The 18,501-nt window shown below is 40.9% G+C and overlaps 1 protein-coding gene across 5 annotated transcripts in view; it reads left to right on the forward strand.

The window, feature by feature from the left end:
- The window catches only part of NFYC (nuclear transcription factor Y subunit gamma), a 62,732-nt gene that overhangs the window by 30,137 nt on the left and 14,094 nt on the right, over positions 1-18,501 (forward strand). For all 5 annotated transcript variants that reach the window (XM_036844231.1, XM_036844205.1, XM_036844214.1 and 2 more), the window contains 4 exons: positions 2,906-3,018; positions 10,635-10,706; positions 12,120-12,233; positions 15,818-15,913. In XM_036844231.1, coding sequence (XP_036700126.1) covers positions 2,914-3,018; positions 10,635-10,706; positions 12,120-12,233; positions 15,818-15,913 — 387 coding nt within the window. In that variant the 5' untranslated portion in view covers positions 2,906-2,913. Of the gene's footprint in view, positions 1-2,905; positions 3,019-10,634; positions 10,707-12,119; positions 12,234-15,817; positions 15,914-18,501 lie in introns of those variants that run through there.

Genomic DNA, 18,501 nt, shown 5'->3' on the forward strand with positions numbered 1-18,501 from the left:
CCACCAGGGAAGTCCCCCAAGAGATATTAGGATAATTAGCTACAAATCATCTCTGTGCAGAGATGCTAGAAAACATGCTCCAAACCATTTTCTCTTTTTCCTCATGAGAGGATCTTCTGTCCCTGATGAAAGTATAGTACCTTTATTTTTTTGGAGTCAGGAATTTATGAAAAGAGGTTTCTCAATGGAAAAAGCATAAAAGTTGTAACTCTAAATCAAAAGCTGAAATGATCCTTTGTTTGTAAATTCAACTTAATGTAAAGAACAGTGAGAGCTGTCCAAAGATGGAAAAGAATGCCTTACCAGTGAGCCAGTTTCTTAGAACTATAGCGGGAGGAGCTCCTGTTTAAGCTAAATGACTACTTAGGGTGGGATTGAGGGAGGTGGGCAGAGCTTGAAGTAGAGCTGTAAGCATCTTTTAGAGGAGCTGACCTGGGTGGTTCTTAATGCCTTTTTTCCCCCCCCCCCAGTTTTAAACTTCTATGATGCAGTAAAATGTAAAGGACATTATTACTGACTTGAATTTCTTTTACCATTATCCATTTATGATTTTCTAATTCAAACAGGTCTCTCACGTTAAAAACTTAACCTTTAATACATTTGTCAGTTCCAGAAAGATTTGTTAACTTCTGTTCTGTACCCAACCCCCACTCTGACAGTGTGTGGCTCTGAGCCAGCCAAAGATTCATTCATAATCTATTGACTGCACAGATGTTTGGAAACTGATTGCGCCAGCACATCCTTAGTTGGGGCAATTCAAGATTTAAAAGCAGACTGTGCACAGATGGTTTTAAAAATGCTTCTTGAATTGTGTACCTTGGTAATGTTTGTGGGAAGAGATCAGAGGACAATCAAAACTGGTTACCAACTTTCTAAATCTCACAGGCCTTTGCACTCAAACTACACCTACTCATCATTAGCAAGTTATACAGAGACATCACACTGGCAGTTGTGCATCTTCCTCCTTTGACCATAGCAGTTTTCATGGCAGATTCTGTTAAGATCAGTCATGTACAGGGGTCCATACAATGAAAGGTTAGATTCTTTTTAAAGTTTTTTGATAATTATTTTCATTTCTAGAAAGATTTTATTTGCCGCATTTAAAAAGGTTAGAGTCTCACTCTCATCATTGTCATGAGTACCTCGTAAGAATCTATTAATAAAACTAAATAATTAAATTTCTGTAGATTACCTTGGTTTCTTTGTTCTCAATACATCTAAGAGAATAGTGTATAGGCCATGTGCATATGGTGATAAGTGAAAATGTCATGGGAGCTGAGTTGAGAGGATCTTACTTGGTTGTTTAGGACTCAAGATTTTATCTAGTCATTTCCAACTGTGATTCAACATTCTCCACTTTAATTCTCTCCAGAAACTCCAAGATCATATTGCTTCCTAGCACTTAGAGTTCCTGTTGATGTATAGAGCTGCTTGTAGGCCTCCAGCACCAGAAATTGGCTCCAAACCTTTTCCCATTACATCATCAGCCACTAATGTCATTACACCAGAGTGAAATCTGCTTTGAAGATTGTACTCTTGTTTTCCTTTCATTTCTTTCCTCTCATCATTTCCTTTAGAAGAAAAAGGGGAAAAAAAATTAGAGACCTCTAGGACAATCCCAGGCAAACATTTAAGAGTGAATCAAACATCCTCACAGTCTAAACCTAGATTTATCAGCCTTCATTCCATTCTGCTGATAGAGAGTGATGTGCCCAGCATGCATCCACATGAAGCCTGGAAAGTAGCAATTTGGTCATGTGACACCTGGCTTTGGTGCTTTCCTTCCAGCCCTTCAGAATTAGTTCTTAATGACTTACATAGCTGTCCACCAGCATCCTGTCACTGGCAGGTCAAACCTTTTCAAATAGTTTCCCAGAGTAGAAATTCTTAGGACATCACTAAGTTTCTTGCTCTTTGTGTTTAATTAAACTGTTTCTTGGGTGTAAGTATTTGCCAGATAAGCATTTAAGCCATCTGGAGTTTTTTACTTCCCCCCTGTAAATCTTTTAAGACATTACAGTGTTACCTATATTTATAGCTGAGGTGGGGATCCTTATTCATCTTCCCTCCCCCATCACAAAGCAATTGACCAAATGCAAGTTCTGACTCTCTTTTCTCTGTCCTAAATTTAATTCTTCAATGTTTTTCAACCATCTTTAAAGCTTCCAGTTGGTGGTGTGCTTTGTTTGGCTTTGTGCCTAACAGCATGGTTCAGGTAAGGAAAGAACTGGGAAGTGATTTCAGTTCAGAGACTTTGTGTCATCCACTCAATTATTGGCCTAGGCTTTAGTGCTTTTGTGTCCTTTGAGGCAGATTAGCTTGAGATTAGAAAGAATAATAATCATCAGTAGCCCCAAAGAAATGGGACCACAGTGTCTAAAACAAAAGAATAAACTTGACTCTTATTTTTTAAGACTTTGGGTTTACATTTCTGTACAGTATTAATCACTGGGGACCCTTAATGTATGTGCCGCAGGCTGTGGCATGGAGTGTGAGAAGCCACATAGAACTTGAAAAACATTGGAGAGAATGGCATTGAAAATTATGGACCAGACTGGGGCAACCAAGTGCCTTTTTTTCTTTCCCCTCCGCAAAATAAGACATTAAAAGTCCTTGATTCACATTAGGATTTGAGTTTGGATTTCTAGCAATTTTAGATTTTCTGCTTGGAGCTCCTTGTTAGTCTCTGCGGTATGAGCTGGATAGAAGGGAAAACTTTCCTCCTTATTTTTTGCTAAGACTTAAGTCGGTGTGAAAAACCCCTTCAGCACAATTTTGTATACCTTCTCAGGCTGAGAAATTGAATGAATTAGTGAAAACATCCACAAGGAAAGCTATAAATAACCTGGACAGAAAGTCTGACTTTATTATTTCTAATGTATCTCATGTATGTGTTTGTTTTTAGTTGTCAGAATGTCCACAGAAGGAGGATTTGGTGGTGCTAGCAGCAGTGATGCCCAGCAAAGCCTACAGTCCTTCTGGCCTCGTGTCATGGAAGAAATCCGGAATTTAACAGTGGTAAGGAAGAATGAGGAACTTCTAAAGAGTGTAAAAGCTTTGAGATGAATAACCAAAACTTAGAATAAAGTATTTTTAATCTCAAGCACATTTACAAAAATAGAGTTCATTTCTGACCTTTGGATAGGAAAATGAAAATATAATTTACCTTAGGTGAGGTAACTACAAGGATTTTTTTTATATCTTAGTGGCTCTCTTTAGGCATGTGGATGTATAGTGGATGCTTTGACTTGGAGATACTTTAATGTGAGGCAGATCTTTTAGAGAATGCAGAAAAGCAGAGCTTACTTTCCTCCAGTAGCTGTAGGTCATTTCTTAAGCCTGATTTAGTGGCCCTGCCAAATTCCTAGGACCTGGTGAAAACTATTGGGCAGTTTATTCAACAACAAATCTATTGTAAGCAGGCACTCTTTCCAGGTGTCAAAAGATACACTTAGATTGGGGTTTCTTAACAGCCTTATTGACATTTTGGGCCAGATAATTCTTTGTTTTGAGGGGCTCTTCTGTGCATTGTACGGTGTTTAGCAGCATCTCTGGCCTTTAATCAGTAGATGCCAGCCAGTAGCACTCCCCTTCCAGTTGTGACAACCAAAATTTTTGCTAGACATTGGCAAATGTTCCCTGGGGGCTGAAATCATCCCCTGTTGAGAACCTCTGACATAGAAGAATCAAATAAAACCCTGGCCCTTGAGGAGCTTACAACGTAGTAATTACAACCAGAGTCATTTATTTGATAAGTATTTATTAAATAGTTACTGAGTCAGGCACAGTGATGAATCTGAAGCAATAAAAGTCAGAGTATGGTGTCATATCCTTAATGAAGAATGTTCCATTTGGTGTCATTTCAGCAAATGCTGAAGGAGCTCTCTGTGTTAGATGTGTCATTCCTGCCCTGAAGGTATCAATGTTAGCATCCTGGCAGAGCAAACACTGGATTCCTTCTTGATGTAGAACTCATGTTGCATTTTCTTAGAGTTTTGGTCCTTAACCTCTAACATACGTAGTCAGTTTATTTGTTCACTCGACAAATACTTAAGCACCTACTATGGCTATGCTAGTTACTGTGGATCCAATTGTGAACCAGACAGATGGAATCATTGTGCTCACAGAACATGTATTCTGGTGGGAGAGACAGACTATAAACAGGTAATGAATGAATAAAATAAACAAAATAACTTACTGTGATAAATGCCCACTTGACTTCAGGGGTAGAGAAACTAATTTATATTCTGAATGTACCTGTGGGTCATGTTTGTTTATATGGGGGATTTTCAGCAGTTGAACTTGGCTTGAGCTTTCTCGGAGTGGCCTGTGTTCACAGGTGGATTTCCACTGAAAAATCATTCTTTCTCTTCTGCGGTCTAAAGGTGGTAGTTATCTGTACTATCTTAGATATAAAACAGAAGGAAGGAAAACAATGAAATTATAAAGTCAAAAGTGGGGTATTTTGTGCATGTTTTGAGGGGATAATCTCATGCTTAAGCTTATCAGGTTTTAGTGCTGGGATCAGCCTGGTGTAAAACTAGTGCCCTCCTGGGGTATGGTGGGACTAGGCCAGTGCAGCAAGTCTGTCCTCCAGCTTGAGCGCAGAAAAAATCCAGGTTCAGGCGAGCGGTCAGATAAACTCTGGAAGTTCAAATTCAGCACCTAGCTTTTCTGTATTTTGTTGGACTTTGATTTTTGATTTTTTTTTTAAAGATTTATTTTATTGATTAATTGATTGTTTGCTTGATTGATTGCTATGTTGGGTCTTCGTTTCTGTGCTAGGGCTTTCTCTAGTTGCGGCAAGTGGGGGCCACTCTTCATCACGGTGCGCGGGCCTCTCAATATCGTGGCCTCTCCTGTTGCGGAGCACAGGCTCCAGACGCGCAAGCTCAGCAGTTGTGGCTCACGGGCCCAGTCGCTCCGCGGCGTGTGGGATCCTCCCAGACCAGGGCTCGAACCCGTGTCCCCTGCATTGGCAGGCAGATTCTCAACCACTGCGCTACCAGGGAAGCCCTGATTTTTTTTTTTAATTGTGGTAAAACGACACAACGAAATTTACCATCTTAACCATTTAAAAATGTACAGTTCAGTAGTGTATTTACATTGTTGTGAAACAGATCTCCAGGACTTTTTCATCTTGCAGAACTGAAACTTTATACCCTTAAAACAACCACCACCCACTTTTCCCTCTCCCCAGCCCTTGGTAATCACCATTCTACTTTCTGTTTCTGTGAGCACTCTAGGTACCTCGCGTAAGTGGACCCATACAGTATTTGTCTTTTTGTGCCTGGCTTATTTCACTTAGCATAATGTTTTCAAGGTTCATCCATGTTGTAGCATGTGACAGGATTTCTTTCCTTATTTAGGCTGAATAATATTTCCTGTGTATGTGTACATACCACACTTTGTTTATCCATTCATCTGTCAGTGGGCATTGGGGTTGCTTTCGTTTCTTGCCTATAGTGAATAATGCTGCAGTGAACAGGAATGTGGGCTTTGATTTTTATCCTACTTGGTTTAATTTTCAAGTTTGATTGACATCAGAGCAGATCGTGGTGTTGACCAACTTTTTGTCGCTAGACAGCTAGTCCTTCAGAGGTTAAAAATGGATTTGGGGCTTCCCTGGTGGCGCAGTGGTTAAGAATCCACCTGCCAATGCAGGAGACATGGATTCGATCCCTGGTCCGGGAAGATCCCACATGCTGTGGAGCAGCTAAGCCTGTGCGCCACAACTAGAGCCTGTGCTCTAGAGCCCGCGAGCCACAACTACTGAAGCCGGCGCGCCTAGAGCCCATGCTCCGCAACAAGTGAAGCCACCGCAGTGAGAAGCACATGCACCACAATGAAGAGTAGCTCCTCCACCACTCACCACAACTAGAGAAAGCCCGCGCGCAGCAATGAAGACCCAACGCAGCCAAAAATAAATAAATAAGTAAATAAACTTATTTTTTTAAAAAGTGGGTTACTTTGAGGGATTCACTTTTAGTTCAAGTTTTATGAGTAAGGAGAAAGAAGATCAAGGAGGAAAGTCATCTTTAATCATTCTCCTACTGATGGCTAACTAAAATTTTCCTCCTGTGTACCCCTGAGAGAAGACTCCTAGACTGCTACCATCGTATCTCTTACATCAGATGCTTAGAATGATGTTTGGCATATAATAGGTGCATGTTAAATATTTGAATGAATCAGATTCCTCTGCTTCAGATTTAGTGTGAAGCAACATAGTGCCAAGTTTGAGTGAGAATGCAATCCAATAAAGTCCGTTTGTAAAACTTCTATTTTCCCTCTGCCTATGGCACACGAAGAAGGCGTCTGCTTCTCTGACTGCATTTCTGCCTGTGTAATGTGGCTGATGTTTTAGTGTTTAGTCTGCCTTTCCAGAACTCAACAGCACTTACAACCAGACTTCCTCAGATACGCCAGAGCCTCTTAGGTTGACATCTCAAAATGTCTACCAGATTTTTTAAAAAATCCATATGTTCAAACCATCCAAACATAAATAAAACTTATGAGAATACTCATAAGGTGTTGTGGTCTCTCTAAGACTGGGACAAAGATGTTCCAAAAACAAGTAATTGAAGTTTGCTAGATGATATAGTTCATGATGTATTGGAGACATTGGCCCCAGTCGTTTTGGTCTGTGTTCTGCAAAAGCAATTTGTCTTTCATCTCAGCTTGGCCATCAGGCTCTCCTCACTCTTGAAAGCTCTGCATTGTCCATAAACCCAGATGGTGTTCAGCTGGAATTGAAGTTGGTTAAAAGTCATACCAAAATGATTGTACACCAGGATGATTGTGTAAAATACTGTATTCCTGCTTAGCAGAACTCTGGGAACAATAATTAATAGACTTCTTGGCATTGAATTTTACCCTTCTAGACCTCTTTGAAAGGGGGGAAGAAGAAGCTAACTTTTGTCTTTTGGGGGGCAGGTGGGGAGGCAGTAATGCTGAATCTTAACGAGAAATCTAATCCTCCTTTAAGCTCCTTCCTTACATCCCATTTAGCCTTCAGTTAGCTGTAATTTAATGCTTAGGTCACTTTCTTTTAATTGCCAATTATATCTTTTCATTCTTCAATGCCTCCAGATTGGAAGATGACATTTCCACCATTACAATCAAATCAGATAACCATTTAAACAAGAACTTGGAGGTAAAGGTTGGTGGACTGTTAAAAAATAGGTCCTGTGCTGTTTGAGCTCTTCCTGTAGAACAGTGCTTCTCAGAATTTATTGTCTATATGTGAACAACATAAGGGTCATGTTGAAATACAGATTTTGATTTAGGAGGTTTGGATTGGAGCCTGAGATTCTGCATTTCTTTTGAGTTCCCAGATGATGCCATTGTTGGTCTAGGGACCTCACTTTGAGCAACAAGGCTTTAAAGCAGTGGTCCTTAACCCTCACTGTGGATTACAGTCACCAGGGTAGTTTTCAAAAAATGTCATGCCAGGACTCCACTCCCTAGAGTTCCTGATTCACTTAGTCTGGGGTAAAGCCCAGACATCTTGTTTTTCAAAAGCTCCCCCAGGTGATTCTAACATGTTGCTAAGGTTGAGAATCACTGCTTTCGAGAGGATAGAATCTTGACTTTGCCGGAGTGAGTGCCTGACTAGGTAGGCCTGCAAAAGATTTCTCATCATTATTTGAAACTGTGGATGTTCTTCAGTGCAGCCTGAGACCCATTGACTTTTCTTTGGCTTTGAACTCTCATTGAGTGAATTCAGACTTCTTGAAATTTGGCAATTTCAGTTGGCAACATTTTTAAGTGTAGTTCTTTGGTTGTGGTCAGGAGCACGAGAATGTTCTGAGAGAGAATCTGCTCTTCTACCATGCTGATGTCACTCCCAAGAGTAAAATGTGTTAGTTGTTCTACCACTTGGATTAGCATCAGAAGTTTAATGTTACTCATGTCAGTTGCATGGTTTCCAATGACAAGGGGAGCATTGACTTGAAAGCCAATTTACTGATAGTGAAGGGGCTCCCCTCTCCAATAAGCTTGTCGTAAACCCTTACATGTGACTGGAAAGCTAGGCTGAGATTATAGAAAACTGGGCTGTCGTCAGCGATAACGAGCCACACACGCACATCTGAAGATCCTTTAAAATCTCAAGGTTTGGGGATCATAAGAAAGTTTCTCACAAAAGAAAAGGTTGGTGAGGCTTAGAGCAGAGCTTTTTGTAAATTTCTGCCTGATTTTACACCTCATCAAGGTGGGGATGATATCCTTGACCTTTTCTTGTTTTTTCTTTTAATTAAAGACTAGTCTCATAGAAATTCTAAAAGTAATATTTTATTCTTTCAAGTTGGGGAAGGAGGTCTTTTTATTAGCTTTGGGCTTTAGTTAAGTAATCTTAGAGCAGTCTTGTGGGAATTATATTAAATAACCAAGCCAAATGAGAGCACACTTGCAAGAGACCTAAATCTTGTGGTCATAATCTTGTTCTTTGTGTATCATCCTGGGAGGCCTTCCAAAGGAATTATCATCCCTAGTATTCTCTTTGGCATTTCTGTTTAACATCATCATTTTGCGTGATATGCCACACAAGAAGGAAGACCAGTGATTGATTTCTGTAGTTAAATGTTTTTTAAAAAATCCCTTTAGAGCCTGGCCCCAATCCAGCATTCCCTTTCCTGCTGTTCCCCTCTGTACTAAGGTCATACATTGAAAACTTAAATAGGCCAGGTTTTTTGTCTCTGTGCTTCTGTGCATGCTGTTTCCTCTGTCTGAATAACATACTTTTCCAGCAAGCAAATTTGCAGTATCCCTAGACATAATTCAGATTCAGCCCCTCTGTGGAACGTTTGCCAGTTCCTCTTGCTCACTCCAGCGCCCCACACCCCCCATTGCCAGCTGGTCACTTCTTTCTTTTCTGTGTGGGATTTTACACCCCCATTCTAGTATAGGATAGGGGATTATAATGTTCTTATGTGATAGTCTCTAACAAACTATTTGGCTATTCAAAGGTAAGAATATATTTGCATCTTCCACATAGTAGTAGGTATCATACATTTGCTGTTAGTTGAGTTGCATGAAGTAATAAATGAAAGAGGAGGAGAAAAAATAAGAATAGTATGTGTCCTGCTGTCTCCTTTCGGTGAAACTTTAATAAACTGGACTTCTAAGCCTCTACCACTCCAGGGTTAGATTTTTAGAGGCTTATGGAACATGATACCTAATTTGGAAAAGGAAAAGATGAAAAATTAGTGTTGGAAATTTGTAGAGGTGAGTGGTAGCCAAGCAGCTTGTTGGGTTTGGGTGGAGAAATTAGACGTCTTGGGACTTCCCTGGCGGTGCAGTGGTTAGGACTCCATGCTTCCGCTGCAGGGGGCATGGGTTCAGTCCCTGGTTGGGGAACTAAGATCCTGCATGCCGCCTGGCATGGCCAAATAAATAAATTAAGTAAGTAAGTAAGTAAAGTAAGTAAGTAAGTAAGATGTCTCGGTGTACATTTTATCCTAATAGTTGCTCTTCTTCTGTATTCATAAAATAGATCCTGGGAAGGCTGGTGATGTTTTTCCAAAATGCCCCACTGCCTTCTTTGATGTATAGTTGAGGTTTTCTGTTGGTCTTGGAAAAGAAAGTTCACTAATGCATGTTAATTATACCAAATCTCAAATAAGAGCTGCTTCCTCCTTAATGTGATGATGTAAATTCCCAGGTGAGCATATTGGGTTTGGTGAGTCACGTTTCAGACCACTTATAGAATCAATCATTTGACACCTAGTCCCAGTAGGGATTTTGCTGATTTTAGCTAATCTCTGCCTTTGCACCTTTCTCTTCATTGCAGCTCTGAAACCCAAAATTGATTTTTATTTCTAGAATTGCATCCATCGTTGGTCATGTGTTTAAATACCAGTAGTATCAAAATAAAATGAAAAAGCACTTAAATTGCAAGTAATTGAGTAGTGCTAATCGAAAATCCCTTTCCTAAATCCTATCCACAATAAAGTTAAATGGTTTCTCCCCAACTTAGTCTTGTTTGTTAAGAAAAAATTGACAGGGCTCTTCCTAAATGACAGCTGGTAAATTCACCCTCACCCTTTTTCCATACTCTTCTACTCCCACCCCCAACCCCAAGCAGATTTTGGAGACAAGGCCTTTGCTGCTGTGATGGGAAAGGAGCTCCTCCCCAATTTCTGGTGTCACATTAGTGCAAAAGTCAGAAATAGGAAGTGCCACATGGCTGATTAGAACAATCACTATGGTCAGGTGCTGCTGGCACTTGCCCTTGCAGTCCTTGATTAGAAGGAAGAACTGGAGGAAAATCCCTAAGACAAAAATCTCATTTTAATCTGCATGCAAGCTGGTAAACTTTCTTGGGGGTGGGAGAAGACACGTATAATACATCTCTATATCGTGCTGGCAAAGAATCTGGTGTTGTTTGGGGCCGCTTTTCATGAGGGCACTGTTAGAAGCCATCATAAGTTTATCCTGAAACCCTTTGTTTGAAGCTTTGCATTGGTTAAGAAGTATTTTGCCTCTAGAGCTTGTATTTTGTTAATTTCATTTGTACTTCCTCTCCTGCCGTATTTTCTGAAAGGAGGGACTAAACCAATCAGAGTGTTTCATGCTGCCTGTCATGCCCTTTTGATTATTCCTACCATTTATGTACCTGTTGTTACTCATTTCAGAAAGATTTCCGAGTACAGGAACTCCCGCTGGCTCGTATTAAGAAGATTATGAAACTGGATGAAGATGTGAAGGTGAATTCGCATTCGTTTTCGTTATTCATATTGAAAGTAAAACGATGGGAAAATTATTGCTCATTTCTCTAGAGCTCAAAGTTTAATTAAACAAAAATGAAAATATTGTGTTGCTTCTTTATTTGGATCCTCTCTAAAATTGTTATGTGAGCTAAAATTGAACAGTTTTAATTGTTGTATGGTCTTCTCTGAAAATTGGGGATATCCTGTTTTCCAGATGTTGAAAGATGCTGAGTATTTGCTTTTTGAATCGCCCGATTCTTTTCACTATGTAGTGTAAACATGTATCATCACATCAACAGGACAGTGACGTCTTCCTAGCATCTTATTGCAATCTCTAGTTTGTTGATCTGAGCTCTAAGAAATGTTTGATAATGATATTGCACTTGTTCTAACTTTTCAATCTATGAGTTGTTTCACATGATTTATCCTTGTGAGAGGATTTACTTGGGGGTGGCCTTATCTGTATTCCTAGGAGTCCACCTCCTGTTACAGTTCTCACAGGAAAAGAGCAACTGTCTCTCTTTCCACTCAAAATTGATAGTCTCTTGTATTTGTGTGGGAAGCTAACAGTTTACCACAGTTTTCCCTTTTAGTAGCTCACTTCTTCCTCATAGTAACCCTGTGAGATTTGATAGGATAAGAATTGTTAGTTTCACCATTATATAGATATGGAAATAGACACAAAGAGGTTAAAAGTGCCTCACCCAGAGTAGGAGAACCAAGATCCCAATTCTCACCTCCTACTTCCTTAACTCCAGAGCTCTTCCCGTGGCTATATCCTGCATAGAGCACCTCACCAAGGGTTCAGAGCTTTGTTTGACCAAGAGTTTGAACTTTGAATTCAGACTTGGCAAGGCAGCTTGCATTACTTGAGCACTTACTGTGTGCCAGGCCTTGTGCTGCGTGCTTTTATATATATTATCTCATTTGATTCCCACAGCAACCCTGGAAGGTTGTTATCCTCTTTTTCACTATGTGAAAAATAAAGCCCCAAAGGATAGGAAGCCAGAGATTTTCCCTAAATCCATTGGCTCTCATACTCATTATCTTTCCCCACATTGTCTCCCTTTGGATTAGAACCTAAATCCTACCACTTACTGGCTCTATGGCCATAGGCAAATCACTTCATCTCTCCTAAACCCTAGTTTCTCTGAAAGGCTACTATGAGAGAAAGAAAGTGCGTGGTAGGTGCTAGATAAATATCCTTTTTCCCTCTTCCCTTCTTCTATCTGCTACCTGCTTTGTCCCCTGCTCATGGATTTATTTTACCTTGGAATCTTGTAAGGCTACCACCTTCTTGTTTTCTAGCCCTTGCCCCATAGCCCAAGAGCAGGACATGAGGTAAGGGATGAACTGACTGGTTTGAATGACTTGCTGGTGATTGACAGGGAGGGCCTACGTCTGTTGCAGATGATCAGTGCAGAAGCCCCTGTGCTGTTTGCCAAGGCGGCCCAGATTTTTATCACTGAGTTGACTCTTCGAGCCTGGATCCACACAGAGGATAACAAGCGCCGGACTCTTCAGGTAATATTGTAGAAAATTAGGCAAGAGCTGCCTTTGCCTTCTTGTGTTGCATGGCTTTGGACCAAAGTTTTTGTTTTTCCTTAGGACTCTGTCAAGCTGATATGTTTAACTGGCATCTTCCTCTACTGGTGGGAGGCAGGCAGACCATATAGCCAAGGTAGTCTGTATTTCCCCACCAAGAATCTTAATTTCCAACTCTCCTGTTTTTCACAGCTCAGTGACTGAACTTTGTACTTGGTGAGCTCTCACTATAAACAGAGGCTAAAGGGGTATTTATCTATTTCCAGATCTAAACAACTTCTGGTTGGAAGCCTTGAGAGACTCCAGAAAAGAACAGTCCCAGGAAGAATAGTCTCACTAACCTCATTAGCCTTTTTGTTCCTTCCCTACTCTCCTGGGAATCCTTTTCTTCTTTCATGTTTCCTTTTTTATTTTAATCCAGCAAATCAGCATTCATGTTGTATGAGGACCCCTTGGTCATTGGCTCTAGAGGCCCTCTGCTCAACATCCAGGCCCTAGTTGTTAGAGGAAACGTTTCCCAGACATAAGAGGAAGGGTGTGACAGATACAAGAGTGACAGTATTTTAACAACAAAGCCAAGGAAGTAAATTATGCTTTCTGTTCCCCTTTATCTCCAAAATTGAAAATGCGTGCTTTTATTCATTTATCTTAACAGATATTAAATGAATACCCACAATGTGCCAAGCACTGTTCTAGGCCCTGGGGACTAATACACAAAACAGACAAAAATTCCTACCCTTGGGAAGTCTATATTCTAGTGTGGCTAGACATTGAAAACTTATTTTATGCTGTCTTGAAGGAAGTCTATGAATCTAGAGAGATCCAATTAAAGCTACCTTCAAGATCAATTCAGATTAAAAAATAAAATGGGCAAAGCACTTGAACAGGCCCTTCAAAAAAGAAGATACCCAGATGACCAATAAGCATATGAAAAGGTATACAATATCATTTGTCATCTGGGAAATACAAATTAAAACCACAATGAGATACTGGTTTACACCCACGACAATGGCTAAAATAAAAAAGACTGACAATACCAAGTGTTGACAAGGAAGTGAAGTGACTGAAACATTCATTGTTGGTCAGAATGGAAGGTGCGATCACCTTGGAAAACTAGTTGGCACTTTCTAATAAAGTTAAACATGTTCTTATTCCAAGACCCAGCCATTCCACTCCTACGTGTACACCCAAAAATGTGGACATTGTTGTATTAGAATGTTCATAACAACCTTGTTTATAATAGCCAAAAACTGGAAACAACTCAAATATCCATCAAGATGTAAATATATTAACAAATTGATATATTCATAAAATGGATTACTACTCAACAATAAAAGAAGCAAACTATTTATTCATACAACAACATGGATGAATCTCAATAATATTAAGCAAAAGAAACCAGAGGAAAAAATTACATAGCACGTGACCCCATATATTATCACCATCTGTGATGATAGAAATCAGAGTTGTTGTTGCCTCAGATTGGTAGGGGAAGGAAGTTGACTGGAAAGGGATAGAAGGAAACTTTGTCTGTTCTTATCTGGGTGATAGCTACCTGGGTGCATATATTTATTCAAATTCATCAAGCTGTGTACTTAAGATTTCTGTGTTTTTTTTTTTTTACTAAATATGATAATCAGTAAAATACTAGCATTAAAAATGGCAAAATAAAAATGTTAAAAAGACCCATTTAAGTATATCTGTTTCCAAAATTCTGTAGAACACTTTGGTGTATGTTTGGAGGTGATTTTTTTTTTTTCTTCCCCTCATTCTATCCATAGATGAGCCATTTGGGTAGCTCGAGTAGGTGACATCATCAAGAATGTGACACTATATCGTACTAATCTTAAATGAGACCTGGCAGCCTTAAGATGTGCCCTGCTTCGGTTGGGAGGGTCTGTTATCAAGCTGGTGGCTGGCAAGAAGGGTGGACTGGAGTTTTGCATTTCAATGGCTTGGGGCCATCACAAAGACAAGGGAAGGAAAATTTCCATCCCCTCCTATTTTGTCTGATGAGTCACCTTCTTTGAAGATGTGATATATAGAGCTTGCTAAGGATTTCTGTTAGCATGTTGACTTTTCCCTCCAACATTTTATTATGTTGGAGGGAAAAGTCAACATGCTAACACACAAAAAAATTTAAACATAAGCAGAGTTTACAGTGAACACCTGTATACTGACCGCCTAGGTCCTACCGTTAACATTTTACTTGTTTTGTTCCCGTGTCTGTCTTTCCCTCTATCCATCAAGTCATCTGTTTTTTTTTTTGAATATGCATAGCCACCATTGCTGCTCCAAAGTCAGTTTATTTATTTATTTTTATTTTTTATTTATTTTTGGCTGCACCGTGTCTTCATTGCTGCGCGTGGGCAAGTGGGGGCTACTCTTCGTTGCAACGCGTGGGCTTCTCATTGCGGTGGCTTCTCTTGTTGCGGAGCATGGGCTCTCTGTGTGCGGGCTTCAGTAGTTGTGGCACGTGGGCTCAGTAGTTGTGGCTCGCGGGCTCTAGAGCGCAGGCTCAGTAGTTGTGGCACACAGGCTTAGTTGCTCCGTGGCATGTGGGATCTTCCCGGACCAGGGCTCGAACCCATGTCCCCTGCACTGGCAGGCGGATTCTTAACTACTGCGCCACCAGGGAAGTCCCCAAGTCATCTATTTTTAAATGCATTTAAAAGTTTACATTCCCCTGAACACTTCAACATATGTATCACTCACCGTAGTTCACTATTTTTTTCTGTTTTTTTCCTTTGCTTTAAAATTGTCACACAGTGAAGTACACAAATCTTAAGTAGACATAGTGTGTTGGTTTTTAATTAAAAATCTTGTGATTCTATTATTTAAAGAAAGGGAATGTCACTCTTAGAACGCCATCAGAGCAGGCCTTGGTTTCTGTAGCATTAGGCAGCTGACTTGGTCTCTACCCACCCTGCCTCTATTCTAGTGGCTTCAGACTGCCAGTGTTCATGTCACGTGGAACAAGATTTAAACTGTGGATTTGACATGGTGATTTTGAATTTCAAAATAAAAATTGTAGCCTTGTAGGAACTAACTTATATAGATCCAATGACTAGAAAATATTGCAAAAAGTTATTGAATTAGGATTTCAGCTAAGAGATTCAAAATAGATTATAACTACTTGTGAACCAAAGAGCTAAAATATTATTTAGGGGCTTAAAAAGGTTATAAGGTCGAATGATAGTCTAACTTTGCTAACCACAGAATGACCAGAAACGTGTCAGTTAAGATTGCTAGATTTGTACAGATGTATCTGGAGGATGATAATTTAGGATCCAGCAGAGGTGGTAATAGTTGGAGGCTCAAATATACAGTTTGTAGAGCATGAGCTACATTTCTCTCTTTTTTGTCAGTGTTTGTCCATCAAGTCTGATCATTTGAAGTTTGTAAGAGTTTGGTTGTACTTCTTTTGGCTGTAGGCATGGCCATGGGTATTTAGTTTGGCTTAGAAGTCATCGTCTTACCTTACTTGTAACTTGGAGAGTAGAAAGCCAGGTGAACTAGTTTCTCCCCAGGCTAATTTTTCACTCTGCTTTTCTTTGTTACAGAGGAATGATATCGCCATGGCAATTACAAAATTTGATCAGTTTGACTTTCTCATCGATATTGTTCCAAGAGATGAGCTGAAACCACCAAAGCGTCAGGTGAGCTGGGAAGGCATTGCTCCTGCCGCTGCTGCTGACTAGAGAGTGCCTTGCATCCTGGTGTCAGATACGCTCCTTTTCCAGTCTCAGCACAAGTCATTTGCTCTTCTTTTGCTTTTCTTTCTGTAGACCAGATCCATCCTTAACATCTCCTTCTGTTACTCATTTAGGGATGCTTTTAACTCAGTGCCTCTGAGGTGGTATTTCAGTGAAAATAGACAAAATGAAAATGAAAGACTTTAGTTACAACAGTAAAGTGAAGCTCATTTCGAGGTATCCTAGGAAGTCTGTCAGAGTTCTTAATCTGGGATGGGAGAGCAAGTTACAGATTTTAGATTTCCAAGAAACAGCTTCTCTGTGTTCACAGTGGTGTTTGGAGTGAGTGGACTGGGTTTTCTCTTACTCTAGATTGTGGTTCTCTGCACAGTGCACTGGCTGCACATTAGAATCACCTGTTAGGGTTTAAAAAATACTAGTCCTTAGGCCCCGCCCCTACACCAGCTGAATCAGAATCTGCGAGGGGGAGGCCCAGGCATTAGTGCTTTTTAAAGCTCTCCAGGTGCTTTTAATGTGCAACCATATTTGAGAACCACCACTTAAGCGACCTTTCTAAGCAGTCATGAGAAAGAATGTGCGTGTCTGCCTTTCCTGCTCTTCCGTCTGTTCCTCTCCAGAGGTCACACCATTGTTTTTCAGCACTTTGGGTGCATAAAGCTCTTAATTGCAATTGTGATAGACCCCTCTCCTGTATAGCTCATCATTTTAGGCATGCAGATTGCATGACTCACTAGATGTAGTAGAGATGCTTGGGGAATAGTGGCAGAGTCTGGCAGGAGCAAAGCTGAGCCTTGATCTGCTTTCTCTGTTTTGTTAATAAAATTTTAAGTGTTTTTAATGAATTATTTCATAGTGTATTGTCCTTAGAAACAGGAGTCATTCAGTGACGACCATTCTCCTGTGCCGTCTCATGTTAATAATGAGTAAGAGAGTGTAGGAGAAGTGGGCATCTTAAACACCCTTTGTAATCCCGACCCTGCCTGAGGGTCTTTGGGTTAGCAAGCCCTCTGCACCTCCTTCCTAGAGCGGGGTGCCTCACTGCGTCTTCGTTCTTTCTGGGCAGTCTTTGCTACTGTAAACATCCTTGACTGGAAGCTGTAAGGCGTTCCAGGGAGCTTTCAGTCGGATGTTTACAGCGGCAGGCTGCCACGGTCGTCCCGCTGTGCATCGCCTTTGAAACATTGCAGGTTTGTGCCCACGGCTCAGTTCCTCCTCTTAGTGCTTCCCTCCTCTCTGAGAAGTCACTACAAGAACTCAGACCACTTCTCTTCCTTCAGAACAGTTGATACCATTCACCCATTCTCCTTGTTGGAATTTGTTTCAGAAGCCCCCTTTAAACCAAGGTGGTGAGCTCTGTGACAAAATCAGGCCTTGCTCGGGCTCCTTGCACCAACTCCTGCTTGTTCCCTGGGGCTGCCTGCCAAGCCAGCTGGCTAGAGAGAATGGTCATGTCCTCTCCCTTCCTCCAGCGTCCTCAGTGCTTGACTCTCTTAGGGTGTCAGAGAGCTCCTTGTTACATCCTAGCCTGACTCAGAATGCTATGATCCATCTCCTTTAAAGTGTGTCTAGCTGAAACAGCTCAGTTTCTGAACTGAACAGGTTCAGTTCTTTGCAGGTGTTCAGGCGATTGATCGGCTTCCTGTTCGGGACAGCTACTGCCTGGCCTTTGAAAGGTTGAGATTGCTGAAAGCTGGCCTGAAATTCTAAGATAGCACTTTTAATCCTCTGTAGACATGACGTTTTCCCAAGCTCCAAATTGGCTGGCACCTTCCTTAAGTCCTTTAAAAGCGCCTACTCTCCAAAACTCACCCTGTCTGAAGGAGGCAGCAGTTCATTCCTGCTACTGAAGCAAATGTGCTTTTTCCCAGTCTGGGGCTGGCTGCACAGCACTGTGGTGATGGCTCTAGGATGTGAGGCTGCCCATTCTCTGGCGTTGTCTATCAGGCTCTACTTCTGAAGAGATTCCAAGAACAGGCACTCTGGTTGGGGAGGCCACTGCTAAAGCTGGGCAAGTGCCCCATTCTGGATTGATCCAGTCATTCAGAGATTGTTGTAGCACAGGGGGTGATTTCCCACTGCTGGGGAAAGAAACGAGCCAGAAATACTGAGTTGCGGATCTGAGGCCCTTGACTTCTCTGAGATGCGTGGGCATGTCTTCTTGTTCTTCGGGAAAGCAAGTAAAGACTACTCAAGCAGAAGATAGTTGAGGCCTGACTTCTGCCCCATTAAAACTGTGAGTTGGAAGTTCCTGCTCATTGAAATGTCATTTTCTCTTCACCCATTTCTTTAAACCAAGCATAATCACTCCCTTGCTAGCTTGACCTCCATTGGCAGAATGAGTATTCATAATGCAGAAGAAGCTTAGATATGCCTCCTTCCATTCCAGTGATTTGAGAACTGTCATGCCTGTCCTCACAACACAAACCTTGGTGCCTCTATTTGATACTCACAGAAGTGTCCTAGACACTGCCTAGTTCATAAACAGTTTAAGAGCATACAGTAGGCATCATAGGAGAAGCTCTTTACATGTT

The sequence above is a fragment of the Balaenoptera musculus genome, chromosome 1 (assembly GCF_009873245.2).
Source record: "Balaenoptera musculus isolate JJ_BM4_2016_0621 chromosome 1, mBalMus1.pri.v3, whole genome shotgun sequence".
Lineage (NCBI taxonomy): Eukaryota > Metazoa > Chordata > Mammalia > Artiodactyla > Balaenopteridae > Balaenoptera > Balaenoptera musculus.